The sequence below is a fragment of the Nylanderia fulva genome, unplaced genomic scaffold (assembly GCF_048542155.1).
Source record: "Nylanderia fulva isolate GAGA-0341 unplaced genomic scaffold, ASM4854215v1 Scaffold8, whole genome shotgun sequence".
In the NCBI taxonomy this organism is placed as follows: domain Eukaryota; kingdom Metazoa; phylum Arthropoda; class Insecta; order Hymenoptera; family Formicidae; genus Nylanderia; species Nylanderia fulva.
This window is the reverse complement of record NW_028190916.1, coordinates 2,130,174-2,148,196: the sequence shown is the minus strand read 5'-3', so window position 1 is coordinate 2,148,196 and position 18,023 is coordinate 2,130,174. Positions and strand designations below refer to the sequence as shown.

General features: G+C 33.0%; 1 protein-coding gene across 4 annotated transcripts in view; it reads right to left on the bottom strand.

Moving 5' to 3' along the window:
* LOC114946141 (uncharacterized) overlaps nucleotides 1-6,573 on the bottom strand; it is a 176,386-nt gene extending 169,813 nt beyond the window's left edge. For all 4 annotated transcript variants that reach the window (XM_029322571.2, XM_029322573.2, XM_029322572.2 and 1 more), the window contains exon 1: nucleotides 5,755-6,573. In XM_029322571.2, coding sequence (XP_029178404.1) covers nucleotides 5,755-5,857 — 103 coding nt within the window. In that variant the 5' untranslated portion in view covers nucleotides 5,858-6,573. The remainder of the gene's footprint in view (nucleotides 1-5,754) is intronic.
* Between the last annotated feature and the right edge of the window lie 11,450 nt (nucleotides 6,574-18,023).

The following is an 18,023-nucleotide window of genomic DNA, read 5'->3' as shown; positions in this document are numbered from 1 at the left end:
TACCAAGTTCTCTAACCGAAAGTGGTAAACAGTTTCGACTAAAACACCGTGAATTGCGTAATCTTTTTAGCTTCCTAAGTTAGAAATCCTAATTGAGAAACTCGCTCCAGCGTCAGCTGAGCAGAGCTATTTAACAAAAGTTACGGAATTTTGGATGCCTTAAAAAGCCAAGTGCCCAATATCAACTTCTCTAATTAACAGCGATCTAAGTTTCAAGCCGCAGAGATTATGTTTAAAATGCATAGAATAATCTTTACTATAATTCTATTTATTTTTCCAACGCATCTAATTATAAATTTAACTAAATCTGTACAAACAGTATTTAATTTTCAACCGCTATTTTCTTGGCATGAGCGCGTTAAAACAATTGGATTGTTTCTCGCCGCGATAATATTTAGAATAAAAATAAAAAGAATAATACGCGCAAAGTAAATATTAATGAAGGTATTTCGAAAGCACTTCGTAGAAATCACAATTTGTCTGTTAATTGCACAACTGCAAGACAAAATTTACATCAGGTGGATTTATTCCCCAAATTCTGTTGACGAGCATGTCACGTTTACTTATGCATACATTATTATTAATAAATTATCAAGTGTGCGGAGTGTGCATATATGATAGGCATTAGGCAAATAGCAACGATTGCAAATTAACGGCTAATAATTATCTCACGGCAAGCACACCCCATTCATGTTTAATTCGTAAAGTTATTCGCGTGTTACGAACGCCACCTCATCAATCGTAAGGGATATAAACGCGACGAGAAATGATCCGTGCGATTGCTACGACCCGAATAATTTCTCGTTAATTACATGCATCGCGAATTATATCTATCTATCTATCTATCTATCTATCGATCGTAGATGTTGCCGCGTGTGTCGCTAAATAGATAAACAGATACGGTCAGTTGGCCATAAATTCCGATCAACTGAAATTACGCTAATTTGCGATGTACGAGCGATGATGTGCCAATCTATAGCAACAAACTGCACTTCACACATGTATGTATGCGTGCGTAGGTAGAAAAGCTCGCGCGACACTTTCAGAAAGAACGATAAAATTTATAAAAAATGTAAGCAAAACGAAATTCTATTCTACGTCACGTCGATTTTTTATCTAACAAGACGGATTTTGATTATCGCAAAATCGCGAATCTACAATAGTTACCGCGACTTAGTTGTAACACATCCGTTGCATCCCGAGTGAACTTTGACCTCTTGCATTCTAATGTTTAAAACATGCGGCTGCGCGCCTTATCTCGCTCGCCAGAATCGCAGAGAAACTATAACTTTTGATTCCAATCTTTCTATTTGTTTTCAAGAATATTGATAGAAAATCGGAATTAGTTCGGATAAAATCAAATAACAAATCGCGCGCGAGAAATTTAATTTTGATCGATCGTGCATGGCAAAGTGATAAAAATTTTATATTCAAAATGAAAATAGATAAAATATGTAAATTAAATCCACCGTTAAAAATTGAAAAAGCGAATCGATTAATTTCAGCTGTGACGTGTCGATAATTCGCGAGATCAGTTTCAAAAATAATATTCGCTATTATATGTGATACACGAAGAACTTGTTAAATAAAAGCACAGATAGAATGCACCGCTCGAAATCGCAACTATCGAACATGTATTACGGAAAGCAGTATTGACATTACAAATAACGGTGTAGAAACGTGTATGCAAAACCGGATATTTACACGGGGCCAGATACGTAGTTTCGGCACGCTTTCAATTCGGAAAGAGAGACGAACCGGCCCCGACAATAGGTAAAATGCACTTCCGCGAAGTGTAGACCGCTACTATAAACCGTAGCAGAGCAGTGCTACCTATTCCTATGCGACTTGCTGAATCGGGAAGTCGAGAAATAGGCGTTCTGTTGCGGCGACCGTAAGGCGACGAGGGTGGAAACGGAAATGGGAAAGCTTGAAAACGAAGTGCTCTCCCGTCGAAACTTTTATCCCGAAAAGAATGTGCGAGATTGAATGTGGGAGGGTGAGAAAGAGGAGGTGTCAATAGGAAAGTAACACGACAAAAGCGCGTTTATCACGTCGATCATGAATTCACCTGCAATACCTACGCACGTATTGACAAACATGTATGTACATCATTCAAAAGAATCAAAAACACGATCTATGATACGATAAATAATATTGTTTAACTATATAAAATAATAAATTGAATTAATATTATATAAAATGTCTCAAAAAAATTTTACAAGGAATCATCTTGAATTTTTTGACTGATACACGATTCCGAATAATTTCTTAAATAATTATAATATTGTATAAACATCATGAATTTATTTTACATTTTATTTTATTATTAAAAATATAAAAAATACGTGCACAATATAAGCTAAATGATGAAAGACAATCGAAATGTCAATAACAAAAAAAAAAGCTCAAAATAGAATAGATTTAATCATATTCGATTTTCGAAACTGTATGATAAAGTAGCTAATTATGCATGCAACCTATTATTTTACTTCATACAAGCATCTGTAGCTTCATGTATATTAATATAAACGCTAAGTGATTTCCAGGGCAATCTGCTACCACTTAGTTTAAATAATAAAGAAATTAATTATACACAACGAATATTTAATATTAAATTAAAATAAGTAACTGTGTACCAAGTTATCTGTAATTTATGCAATATTTGTACCTCTCTCCCCTTTCTCCAATGATATATAGGTACAGAGTAATCCATCGTAGAGATATCGAGATGAGATGAAAAGGAAATTTCAAGATTTCTCATTCGCGCACAGCTTTCGACGCGAAGCGCACAGCCGGACCGATCTCGTATTTCATCGTTGCGACTGTTGCGAAATATAAAATATCTTGCATTAATTTTCGAATATTCGAATCCATTTCACGAAAGAGTGAAAATTACGACTTGTCCGTTTTTTTCGTTGGCAGCGCTGAATTATGGCTACGGAAGAATTGTTCCCGGCGAAATGCAGATAGGTGCGCATTCCCGCCTGCAATTCGTGACCTCATTTCGTACAGATTTTATGCAATTTATAGTAGAAAACGACAAAGATATTCAAGCAAGATAATCAAGATTACGTTATATATATATAAAGTATAAAGCATTGTCCGAGAGCAGGAATCTTTCTCGTCAGTTATATCGCGACATACATTTTCTACAAGTTTATGTTTAATCCGGCACGCAAATCCCATTACGTACATATATACCTGATTCAAATAATCTCTAAAAGACACGATTCAAAACTATATATAGATTTCAGAATATCTATCTCTACAGTCTCAGATAACTCTTTCTTACAGATCGTTACGTCGAGCCCTTTAAGCTGAATGTTCTCGCATTACCTAGCGAAAGCTCTTTCTTCGTTGGCTCCTCCTAGCTTTTCTTTTTTTCGTCCTCATGCGAATTTGTAAAACTTCAACCATACGTAAAGCCCGCGGGCGTCCGTCGTTTCTGAACGATTTATAGAGATAACGCGAAGACTTTTCAAACTATTGAGGCAGCCGCAACGACGATCGTCGCCAATCGCGATTTCCGACCGTTGCTACAATCGCTCCAATTATAATAAGAATTTACGAGCGAGATCAAACGCGCGGACTATCGATAAAGTGCCATCGGCGAGGACTCTTTTTCTTTTCTTGGAAAACATCCGATAGATTTACGAGCGTAATTACGCGCTTTCTTCCCGCGGCTATTCGTCGTCTCGCGTAAATGCACTGTCCATTCTTTTCCCGTCTTTATTCGCCTTGTTCTTTTTCCTTTCTCCCTTGCTTTTCGCACACGTTAGCACCTACATGACGGTGCACCTCCGACCAACTTTACGATCGCGCCCGCTGATCAATTGACATCATCTAGTATTTCAGACGTAACGGAGAATACTTCTGGTTTCAACGGTACTCCGCGTTACAATCGAAATATGAGCCAAATGTGCATTAGCGAAGAATCGAAAAATCTTAATAAATCGCAAAGCATTAATCTGTACACTAATCCCTATACTATCCGAGCAGCAGATAATGATAATAATAATACGAATAGAAACGTGTATTTCAAAATATTTCTATCGTCTCGTGTAATTTTTCAAAAATAAATTATTAATTAATTTAATTGTGTAATTTATATAAAATTATAAGTTACTGGAAGCAATATCTCAGCTCCTATGTAACGCTTTTGGAATTCCTGCTAATAACTTTAACCTATAACCCTAATACTTCGACTTTGTATACTGAAATTCCACAGCGGTTTACCACTCAATGCTCCAACATTCCAACGGAAAATTCGACCAGATTCATAAGTTTATAAGTTTCCGTTTAATAATCATGTCGCTTTATATACAAGAATTTTAAAAAAAATTAAAAATTTTTCGAATACCGCCGCGTTAAATTTATCTATCTCTCTCAGTTTTAATTATTACGAATTAATCGCTAATCCCCCAACAAATCGGCAATCGCGATATACGTACAGTCGTAAATTGTCATAGTAGTGGCCGGATACAACTGGATGGTTCTTACAAATCCCACGATATATTCGTTTAATTGCGAACGTGTGCGCAGACAAAACGCGCTCGACAACTGTTATCTATATGTAAACGATTTTACATGCTAGAATTAATTATACGAGCGGTTGAGTCGCAACTAATTCACGTGTCAAAATAATTCATGATTTATGATGCGAATTTGTTCAATCGAAAGAGCGTAATCGCTCAATTCCGCCCCGATGCCACGAGACGAGATATCGATTTTAACATCATTAAGACTGATTATACTAATTATTGCAGGACTACGTGCATAGCGCCTTAGGCAACGGGAAAGAGGAGGCTAAACGCAAGCGATATGCAACATCTCCCGTACGGCAATTCCCTCAATTTACTCTCTAATATCTTAATTATACGCATATGACGTTACCTCCAGCCAAAGTAATTAGTGACACGATTTAATTCGGTTAATCTAAAATTTTCACATTAAAGCTGAACAAAAATTTTTATTCTACATTCCCGCACTTCTATTTTATTTTATTTTCTTTGTTATCTTTATCCGAATTAAGAAGCAAAAAGCTAACATAAGTAGATAATCAATTTTCTCTTTAAAGTAGTTTTTAAAACAAAATAGCTTATATAGTTTTTATATTTTAATATTAAAATATAAAAATTAAAATACGAGTAAACAAATTTTATTTCAGGATGTGTAATATGATTTTTTTATCAAGCGAATTGCACTCGGAAAATTTGTTTTTGGATTTAGAATTACTTTTGAATAAATTTACGAAATCTCTTTTAGAGTTTCCTCTCGTTTTTAATATAAAAAATTATAGCATACTATATTTAATAACTTCTAGATAAATAAAAGTTGATTATGTAGAACTTAATTTCGCTTAATATAATATGATATACATATAATATAAATACAAATAAAATAAATATTTTACGTGATTATGATTTACATACATATGATATTCGCAGATAAACATGTGAAGAATTATTATCGCATAGAAAGCATTTTAGAATTCAAATTTTTTCCTCGGTAAACTCTTTTTTTAATATATTTAATTTTTTTCGATAACAATAAAAGGGAATATAAAAACATTATTAGAAAAAAAGGAACGTCCCAAAGTTAAAACTACAAATTCGCACAGTTTGTATTTGTTACGAGTCAAACACGCTGGCGTGCCTGCCAGCGTCAAAATTAAATTTTATAGAAACTACAACAATGTTGTTTCATTCACAGAATTCCTGAATTTTAAAGATATAAAAAAACATGACTCACCCAAACGGTCGGTGGCCGCTACCCGATGAAGAAACAGGAATGACACCGCCAACAAGAGCATCATTATTCGCTGCCTCCTCACTGTTGCACTGATTAAAATCATCGTCACACTAATCAGTCAACTTTTAAAACGACACCGCACAATCGTATGCTGTTGCTAGCGCACCGACATGCCGCACCACCCGCACACTTTGGTCATCGACTCCGCGCGCGAGATCAAGATACCAGCCGTAGCCATCCAACGTCAACGGGTCACCCGCCGCGAAGTCGTCGAACTCGGATCGATCATTCCGGCCGGTCTACTTCGATCAAGCTTGAAGGCACAAGCTAGTTCCGCGATACACCATATTGCCGAGATAGTCCAGCCACGCGTTTTCGTCAACTTGCACTCGCGCGAATTTCACACCGATGCTGCCACGGATTCCCGCCAATTCAAACCGCGTGACGTAATGACGTCTCACTTCGATCGGCCACAACAATGCGGGCCATAATCCTGCACGTACGCATTATCCATATCACCGAAATCGTTAGAATCACAGAATTGTACGATCACACGCGATAAGAATCTAACTGTTCCGTTTCGATTCTCGATATTATGCGCGATACGCGACCTCTTAACACATATCGATTGCGATACGCGCTCGCAATTCGATCACGAAATATCCAGGCGCAAACTTTGCATCGCCGTCTCACCGTTTTATTCACATCGCGAGATCGTCGGAGTTCACACTCTCCAAAAACGGATCGAATTCGGCTTATTATCGGAAAGTCAGAACGACCGCGATCAACCGCGCGAGCGTAAACACCCTCCTCACTCGATGGTCAGGCGCGCGACTGAGCCGGGTGGTGGGGGACTTCTGAAAGTCGCGTCGAGTGGGGCGACGCTGCGACCGATCGGCGCATGCGCGCGCTTTCGCGCGCCTCGCTAACTCGGCTAGCTTCACTCACCCTTCTATTCGAGATATATGTATATTTTCGACGCATCGCATCGGCGAGATGATCTCGTCTCCGTGCGCGACATCATACATTGTCAAAAAATATATTAAATCAATAGATATATATACGGATATAATTGCGTGAGAATAACAGAAATTAGATTTATTATAATTGAGTATTTCACGATCCAAAGTACATAAAAAATGCATGAATTACACAGCATCCAAAAATGATCTGGTATATTTAGTTTTAATTAATTATCATTATTAATTATTTAATATTCGTATGAAAATCGAGACGCATATATGTTGAATTGCAATCGATTTGATGGCACACCGGTCAAAATTATCGACAAGTCAAATGAATAATCAATCATACAAATATATGAATATATGCATCAACATTCGCATAATTGATGAACAAATCATAATCAAACGATTATTATCATTGTATTCAAGCTTATTTTTAAAAGCACAAGTTTTATATCTACATAATCCGTTTTTTATATTCTTTTCATTATCATTAATCAATTTAATTTTTTAATGATTTTATTTTTAAAGTATAATAATCACTAATTAAGGATTATTTATCAAAAACAAAAGATAATACGTATCAGATGATATTAGAATGATTGAAGGTAATATCAAATATAAAATAAGTAATATATTCACACAAATTATGCATCGTACTTTATATACGTTTTCATAAGACATATAACCTTAATTTTGGTTACAAAGTGAAAGATACTCGTTATTTTCTGTCTGTATATTCTATATTATTACTTTGTGCTATAGTCTCGCAGAATTTCCGTAATTATTTCCCATTTTTCATGTGTTTTATCTCATTGAGAGCGAATCCGGTTCACAAATAAAATACTTTATTTAATGTCAAATCAGAGCAACGTTCGCATTAATTAATATACGTGATAGTAAATAGCTATTTTCATATATGGCCAATATTTGCACATCTTGAAGCGTTATTTTATTTTTATTTACGAGACGACATTTACGCAATAATATAAAGTTTAAAATTCATGTTCAATAACAGCAAACATAAGAATTGGCCTTCTTGTTGTTTATTTATTTTTAAATATGCATACCACGTATATACCGTAATTATCGGAAGTGTCGTACGATGTGACAGGTGATTATCGTGTCACGTTAATTAGAACGCGAGTGATTAGTTGCTTCTTCGATCGATTTGTATCTGCACAAGTGAATATACGGAGCAATCAGAAAGCAAGGACGGTGGTTTACTTGGAGAGTAGTTTATTTATTATAAGTTTATTTATTAATTCCCTCTCTTCTTCTCCCCCATCTCTCTCTATTTTTCTCTCTTTTCTTATTTATTTGTATTTAAAATTAACAATATTCAAAAGTTTTAAAAAATAAAAATAAAAAAAGAAAGAAAAAATATACAAAATACATAAAAATGTATAAAATATATAAAAATATAAAAAAAAAGAAAAAAATATAAAAAATACATAAAAATGTATAAAATATATAAAAATAATAAGATTTAAAATTTTTTTAACTGTAAGATGTGGAATAAATGCATCTCAGAAATGATAGTCATATAACACACATGCCAAAATAGTTTGATATTTTTTGACGCATTTATATGTGTAAGATATAAAAATAGAATAATAATTTAAATTCGAATTGTGATCAGAATTTTAAATCAAAATATAAATATTTTCATATACTTACGTAGCATTTTCATATTAATAGATACTTTTAATGGCGTGGCATAAAATCATTGGATAATATTTAATTATCAAATATTTTAATTAATTCAAAAAATAAATTTTTCTTAATGAAAAAATTGTCTTTTGTTAAAATTATTTAATTTTTCAGATTTCGTATTATCTTTATAAGTAAAAATTTTGTTAAAACATAAATTTTAATTTTAAAATTAGGATAAGTTTACTAACAGAATTATTTAGTTACCTCTATATCTGCATCTCTGAAATTTAATTCACTTAGGAAAGTGCTTGCTTGCTATTCAATCGTTTATAATTCAAAAATCATTGCCTTAATATGTTCTTGTTGAAGGAAAATAAACTTAAAAATTATTTCAAATATTTGAATAAAATATACAGTTTTTTGTTTTAATAAGCGTGTGTTTTAAAAATTGATAGCATGGTAACATGATAGCAGGGAAAATAAAAGAGAATTTAAACTATATAACTATTGAAACTGTAGTCGAGGAAAGAATATGTGATGAACTTTCTGAAACTGTATTTTAAAAATGTTTCGAAGAATTCTGAAACCAATCTACTTACCTTATCTTATTAGAGACACGTGTCTTCGTATTTCAGGATGTAATTCTTACACCGCATTCCGAATCTGCAACAGAATAAATATAAAGAAAATTATTAAATGGTCACAAAGTGATTTACAGTTGATGCAATCGTATGACAGTAAACGCGATGCTATTTATTATTTTATGCTAAATTGTATATTCAATGTTATTAGTATGTAACTTTTCCTTGTAATAGATGAAAGTATAAATAGAATAATAATTAATCTTTCATTATTCTTTCTTTCGAACAATAATAACTGACAAATAATTGTTCTGTATAACGATAAACTGGAAATTAATTTTTTTCCATTGTAACTCTAACTTTTTTCTTTATCAAACGAGTTTTTTCGTTGTAATTTTTTATTTTAATTTATATATTCTCTGGTTATCTCCTGCATTACTTTCACGCATACGCCACAACACGTGATAAATAAATGGATGTTATTTGTATTTGAAATTAAAATATTGAAAAGCCATTTTTTTTTATTTTTACATATGTATACATATACATATAATTATAACAATATATATGTATTAAAAACCTTATTTTTATATAATTCCTCGTATACAAAAAGTAATGAAATTCCATTCCAATATTCGTTGAGGTTTTCTATCAACCACTTAAATGTCAAAGAAAATATTAGAATCAATTAAATGAATGTCTGTCTTTTATAAATTGTACTTCTGTACTGTACATGCTATGCATTAACTACGCATGACAAAAATATAAGAATAGGCTTTTTTTCTGAATGCATCGCGGCGTGGTCGAAAGATAACTTTAGTACCATCGAGTGTAAGAGGGCCATGTGCATCGGAGCATAACGTAAAAGAACGATCTAAGAATACGCGAAGAGAAACGTCTGGTCGTATATCGATACGTATGAGCTTAATTTCATTCACTCGGTTGCCCAAAAACACATACAGAGAAGAAATGTTGCGAACAAACTTTTAAGCTTCGAGACGTGTGAAATGCGAGAACGCGACTGTGTTAAAATTCTATATCTATTCTTAAATCTTAGTTACTGTTGACTTGTCTACAAATGTCTAGGTAATTGCGTAAATTACTTCGCTCGAGACATTTTGTTTCTTGTTATTACAAACTTTGAACAGTTGACATGTGCTCATTTGTCAAAACATCATAAATTATAAATAATTGTATTTTCCACAATAATTCTTGTAAAACAAATGAGATATTTACATAACTGATTAATATAATAATTTATTTTAAAAAAATATTTATCCAATTTGGAAATCACGTTAAACCTTTTTTAATATCATAATAAGTCAAATATTTTCTCTTATTGTCAGTAAGCTATATAGTAACCAATATTGCCATTGTATAATGTTAACAGTGTATTCCAGTAAATATAATTAAAAAATTCTTAGTATTGACAAGTTCAAGATAAAAAAAGATAAGCAAGCGATTTTGGGAAAATTGTTTGACAATGTTCGAAGGATGCAGACGTAATAAAGTATAAAGAAAAGATGAAGCATATTATATATTCTACGTTGTAGAGAACGTAGAATAAACCTCTCGAACGTGAAAGATGCGTTTTATAAGTTTAACGTTCCAACACCTTCAAGAAACTTTATCGAACATACCTGACTATATTTTTTTACTATTTTATACTTAGTATAGTCTATATGAACTCTTTTACTCTTCAACTTATCATGTCTTTTTTTATCTAATATATCGATACGGCAGAACAAAATACTAATAAATGTATATCAATATTATTCCACATAAATATATTACTCATTCGATATTTAAATTATATAATTTTTCTTTTAATAAAATTTAAAATTATTAATATTTATTATGCACCAAAAATACAAAATATTTCAGTTTTTTGAGAATTAAACGTTGCTTGAAATATACAAATTTAGAATTACAAAATTTTTAAAGCACGGAGTAAAATGAAACGGATTCATTTCCAACAGTATGTTATAAAGTAGGACGACAAAAATAATATTATTAATTCATAAAAGTTAAAGATGTCTTTCATGTTATTATACTAGTTTTGTTAAAGACATTGCCATAGCAACCTCATAAAGCGCATTCTGAACGCTCGGAGTGCTTTCTACATTATTTTACCGAGCACGGTTCGACATCCTGGCTTATTACTTTTCCATCCTTTTACGAATAAAATGTTACATCCAGAAATCGCTTATAATAAGTTAAATAAATAACTAAAGAAAAAAGAACTGATACATTTATTATTTTATAATTTAAAATCATAAAATAATCATTTAATAGTTTTTGTTTATAATAAAGATTACGTAATTTATATTTCATAATCTATTACTTAGTAACAATATTAAAGAAAAATTTTTGCAAAAATATAATTAAACATCGTGAGAACAAATATTATTTTCTACTGATCTCTCAATTTTTCAGTTGATTTACAGTCTTAAAACAAAGATGCAACACATAATTTTCTCTCACACTTGCTTTTGTTCCTTAAATAACGGTATTGCGAGAGTTTGCAAAAATTTATCGATACTTCGGAGAATACTGTGAGTTGGATAACGATGCAACCTCAGTGCGCATATCAAAGTTCCTTCTTCTAAACAAGGCCGAGATACAAGGCAAGCTCGTAAAATACACTCCACGCATTCAAAACGTCCGATGCAGTGTTTCATTTGGTTTCAGCTTGCGAATAGAACAGTGAAACGATGATAAACGTGTCTCCTTGATAGACAACATGCTCATTGATTGAGTTTGCTTCTCTGAAAGGCTTATGGCAATCAATGTTTGGCTACTTGTTTAATGTATCGCATGCTACTCTATTAAACTACAATTGAATTTCGGCTGAGTATTGTACGCCATAATCTAGAAAGGATTTACAAGATTACATGCACAAACTAATGAATAAATCGTTCAACAGTTCAAAACAGAAGGTAATAAAAAGTATACAAATATAGATATATTTAACTTTTTGCCGATGGATGTTGGATTATTCATTATTTTCAATTATTGTCAAACTACCTATTTTATAAAGTTCTTGTGCGATAATTCAAAGATAGATAATATTTTATTTATACGTTTATAAAATTACGACAAATATCATTTTGATGTCAACAATTTATTAACATACTTTTAATTATTAATACATAATTAAAAGTATATATTATTCTTTTTAAATATCTGATTTATCTGTTTAAATAAGAACTTTTACATTAAAACGTGTATAACTCAAACATATAAAATAAATAAGTCAAACATTAGTTATATCAGTCAGCACACTAAAATTATGGTAATTAAAGTTGTGTAACTAAATGTACACTAAAATTATGTACAGTAAAGTTATATTAATATTATAAATAATTATTTACAAAAATTACTTCATATACTGAATATTGTAATAAAATCAAAATCGCATATAAATACATATTTTTATATTTCCCATTCATATGTATTTATTAAATATTTATTGAGAATATGTAAATCAACAAATTGTATGATATTAAAATTTGCCGTTATTTTAATGCTTTAATATATATTTTTCGTAAATATAAAATTTTTTCTTTATGTATGAAATATTTATCAGCTATATTATCTCTGGAACTGTTTGTAATTCATTTAAATACAATACAAGTGATATAAAATATCATAAATGCAAATACCACTTCTCATGATTCATTTATTATAATCTCGAAAAAACGAAACGTTTTTTTGCAAAACGTGTTCCGCTAAATCCGCGTTGATTATTCGCAAAATCTTTTCGTTTTGCAAAAACGTCAACAGTGCACACTATCTGGCTCGATATGTCAATTACAAAAAGCAAACGAGACACGTAAATCATCGTTATGACTAAACTCTCGCGATGCCGGAAACTGCCGCACTCGCGAATAAAAAACGCGAGAAAAAAATGCTCTCCATTCGTTTTAGTATTACACGTTAATCCGAAATACGATGATTGGCTATCGTATTCAAATAAAACAACTGCGTCAAAGAAAGCTTTTCACGATTCCGAGGTCGTTTGCCAGCCGTGGAATTGCAAGACTGAAGGCCTTCCTAAAATAGCTCGCCGCAAGACTCGTGAACGATTTCATCTTAATCGTTTCTCGTGTCAATATTACTTGTCGCACTTCTAATTTTTGATGTTTAAAAGTTTTACAAGTTTTACAAGTATGAAAATTGTTTTTTATTTTCTATATCATTCTATCGAAAAAATATTTCTTCCTCTTTCTCTCGCGCACGCATTCTGTCTTTTTCTCTCTGAATAAGATCGATCAAAAGCAAGACTGCATGCGTCAAGCAGAGAGTGCACCATGCACATCATGCACAAAGTGTCGATGAGCTTTGAAGATGAAACGCTTAGCGTACAATGTATATGAAAGAGCATTTGTAAAATCCATTTTTACATGGCAAGAATTTCTCATCGGAATATTATCGAAACATTTCAATCGAGATGCATGCAATCATATTTTCATATATAATTTCGTTATACTTGAGGAACATTGAGATTAATTTAATTGTAACTTGTTAAACACAAAATATAGATTATATAAAAAAATAAAATAAAGTTAATAAATTAATAAATTAAATAAATTAATTAAAGAAAAATATAGCAACTCATAGAGAGAAGAAATACTTCATAGCCAGTATGAGAAATATTCTATATATTAAAGATGAATCTAATTAAATAAATTATTAATAAAGTTATTATAGATACAATTTTCAGAAATCTGTATATTTGACTCTTCACCGTTTCTAGCTTTTATTTTTCTTATGTCAAATTGCAATTATGTTCTATAAGTATAAGTATATTATAAAAATAAATAAATATATATATATGATTTAATACATCAACTCTCTTAATTTCTTTAAATTATCTTATGTCGACACACAGTAAAAATAAATATTTACATAATCCAAAAACAAACTGTAAATTAATTCAATTTCAAAAATTTCATTCCTCTTTCCATAAATCAATACATTACAATGTCAAAAATATTTAATAATATTAAGCGATATACATATATTCTTAAATACGCCAAATCTATTTTTCATTATTTTATTGAATTAAATTAAAACTCATGTAAAGTTTTTAAAATAAAAAGTAGAGTATATTTTAAGTAAAAATATTAAGCACTACCGCTTATATTCATAAATTTTTATCCATCTTTAAAATATTTTAATATTTTTCGTATTTAAAATAATATAAAAATATTACGATGAAAAATAAATACACATATTGATGCTTATCAACGCAGATAAAAAATGTTATACCAGGAGCCAAACCGGTATGCGACAGTAGAATTAAATCATAATAAAGAGGAGCAAGAACGTCCGTCTCTCTGTCATTCTCTTCACCGTACATACGGAGATCTACGTCTTCACGCTCCGTAAATTCGGGCCTGGGAATTTTTCATAAATTAGACAGGTGACGGTGGCGTTAAAGTCCGCGAGAAAATTCCGAGAAGCCCATAAATAAGGAAAACGCTCGCTTCCACGTCGTCCGTTCTTTCAGCACCTCGGTTAGTTTACATGGCGTGGCATTGAAAAGGATGGGCTGCAAAGTCAAAAGATGGGAAAATTGCGGAATCGAGAGAGAGAGAGAGAGAAGGGGAATAAAAAAAGTGAAATGTGTCAATAGAAAAGTTTGCACTCTTTAAATTACGTTTAAATCTTCTGCTGTGCAAACAAAATGTAATTAAAAGTCGAATTGTTTGAATAACTGAAAGGAAGACATATGTATATATTCAATAAATGCATTTAAATCGAATTTAATGAATTTTTCAATATGTTTAACATATTATTATTTTGTTTCGCGTTTCGAAGCTACTTTTTTGTAACATTATTTCATATTAATTTATATTCTAATATCCTTGCGCATACAATGAAGAAATAATGTAAACCCTTCAAAATTAACGAATTTTAAAATAGTGGACTTTTAATGAGTTCTTGAATAAACCGTAATCAAAATGTCTCAATTGAATTGCAAATATAACTTTCGAAATATCGTTTAGTAAATTGCGCAATTAACGGATGATGTCGCTCTCTCTAAATTCGTAGGATACGTACGTAGGGAACGCACGATTGAGTTGCAGTCGCGCGCACAAAGTGCCAATTATTCTTGCTGCAACGCTAGTTACGATGCATCGGGCGCCGCGACGCCTGTTTTCCACGAGATGCGGATCCACGTGAGCACTCTTGCGAAAACTAGAGCGAAAGGAGGGTGTAAGCTTGGGGGGCGGCATATATCGGCCCCGATGTATAAAGTGTCGAGGGGGCACCCTTAACGAGAATGCTCGTGCGAATTGCGACTCGTGCGGCGAACCGCTGCCTGGCGAGAATTTCGAGTGCCCTCCGGCGAATTCTTTCGCGAAGGGAATCCGATCGATAATCGCGGAATACGAGATTCATCCGCGCGAAAGTGGCAATTATTTCGGATAGAGTTGTTGTGTATTTTTATTTCGCAATACCAAGCAGGCTTCCCAATGTAAACAATGCAGCGCTACGTGTTTTCCATCGACGGTAACGTGACAAATTACAATATAACCGTCATTAATTCTGACGCGAACAAATTTTACGCGAGTTTCGCAGGAACAAAACAACTGAATTAAATAGGTAATAGCATTCGGGATATAATGGAATTCATATTATCACGGTGCGATAGTCGCCTGAGTTAAAGCGCAATATTTTTTTCAAACAGTACGCTCAAAACACACACACGATGTTCGCCGATTCGCAATAATATGGACGATAAATTCCACGCGCTCGCACCTCTTGGATCCTCTAAGTAAAATATTTTCTCTCGGGAGCCCAGTCAAGATTTTCCTGACGTCGCTACGTGTAATGCCTCTTGCAACACTCGCCGCGGTTGCTGGTGCGTCGTATTTCACGGTTCCTCCCGAAGCGAGGTCTTAAAGAGTGATATATTACTGCCGCGCGGGGACGTTTGTTGGGTTTGTGCGCGTGTTTGTGTGGATCGATTTCTGAAAGGGTACCAGTAAGAACCGTTCGACGCCCGTAGGAAACACATGTGCCCGTTGCGGCCTCCGCGGAATTATAAAACGATCCTTTCCGAAACTGTTAACCCTCTCAATCCAGATTTATATCGAATACATAGCGCGCTGCGCGAGTGAAATACGAAAAACTAAATTAACCCCTTAACTCGACATGTAATGATTACGAATGAATCTGTGTGCTACGTGTGCTTCTCTCCTTTCAATTATTTTATCCATAAAACAAGCTAGAAACTTGATATTTGTTTTCTTTTCTCCCTATAAATTTCTTTAAATATATAATATATGAAAAAAAAATATATATAAATATTTTTGTGTGAGAAAAGTTTTGCACATTCCATAGACTTTTGCATTATATTAATCGAGCGAGAAAATTAGAGCACCTGCTATTTAAGGGTTAAGCGATCAATAAAAATATGTCTTTTTCTACGCATTATTACAATTAAAATTAATTAAAAAGGGGGGAGATATGACTAATGACAGTTGAAATTAACTTTAAAGTTTCCTTCGGAGGGGAAAAACTTTTTCACATTCCGTAAACGATTCGATTTTTGTTCCGTCTCGCTTTCTTCCGCTAGTACCGGCTATGTCGTATAATCGAATTCCCCATTCCGTTCCTTCGCGGACGGTGGTTTGAAATATATTTGTTTGTCAGATTGCGTCGAGTCGGGAAGGAAAGGTAAAAGAAACACGGGATGGGAAAACGTCCGTGTCTCACGTGAGAAAAGCGTAAGCCGTATTTACTGAAGCGCGACTATCCGCAACATATGTAGCAGATTCATGTACATATCTCGCAGCTTCGACGTATACAGAGATTATATATTTCGCGATAACAACTTCATATTATTCGCTGATGAAATATTTAAAGATTTGGCACCAAAATCCTTTATAAATAAAAATTTATATTCTTTAGGTCACACGTGCACAACTACTTTATCAAATATTCATTCAAATATAAAAAAAACTTATTTTTTTTTATTGAGCAGAAATATTTCCAAGTAATAGCAATTTTTGTACAAAATTTAACTTGTTTTAATATACGAATATTCTTATCTACTGAACTCTCTCCCTTTTTTCAAGACATATGCAAAAAACTTTTCATTTATAGGTGAAAACTTTATTTATATATCATTATATGTATTTACATAATCTATGTTATTTGTGCAATATATATAGATTATATTGAAAACAAGAATAACAACATCAACTATATTTGAATAATTCAACAGTGAAATGATTACAAGGGTTGGTTGTATATTATTAAATGTAAACCATACATTACAATACTATGCAGTTCAAATCGGTTATTGTTACGTCATTAAACTAATAAAGCCCAAATCATTATCTCAAATAGCTTTTGATTTAGTTGTATAAACCTGCATTTTGGTGTAGTACATCAATCCTGAAGCTAAATCGTAGCTCGTGGCAGGAAATTCACGAAGGAATATGAGATAGCAAGGGAAAAAAGGAGGTAAATTAAACGAGAGAGAGAGAGAGAGAGAGCGGAAGAAATGCGCACACACGGCGCGTGAAGAAATAAAAAATTAACGAATTTAATTTGGGTTTACGAGACCGTTTTAACGATAGTCGACGGCGGAATCAGGTATTCTAGTTATACCGACGACGGCGCGATACGCGGGCGAGTATTACGTTTGCATCGAACGCGACAGCGTGCATTCCAATTTGAAAGACCGATTCTCGCGAGGATTCGTTTCGCGGTTACCGCGGATGCGGTTTAATCTCGGTTGCCAGCTGCGGAAAAGATGTCGCCTCGCTCTTTCCTCTCCTGCCGGGGCTGCGGAATTATTCACAAGTATTCTGACGGGGAGAGACACGACGCGCAGATGAGAGAGAAGGAGCATTCCTGCATGGTAACGAGAATCAAAATATCACCGATCAATAATTCCGCGAAGGTGCTGCTACTTCTAAGATCAGTATACTTAACTAACGAGCGCGCTTTCTGAGAGAAATAACGCTTTGTGCTTGCGCATCGACGGCTGTTCCTCAAGTATCGCTCTATGAAACGTAGATAATCTTGATCTTTCGCGTCTTCT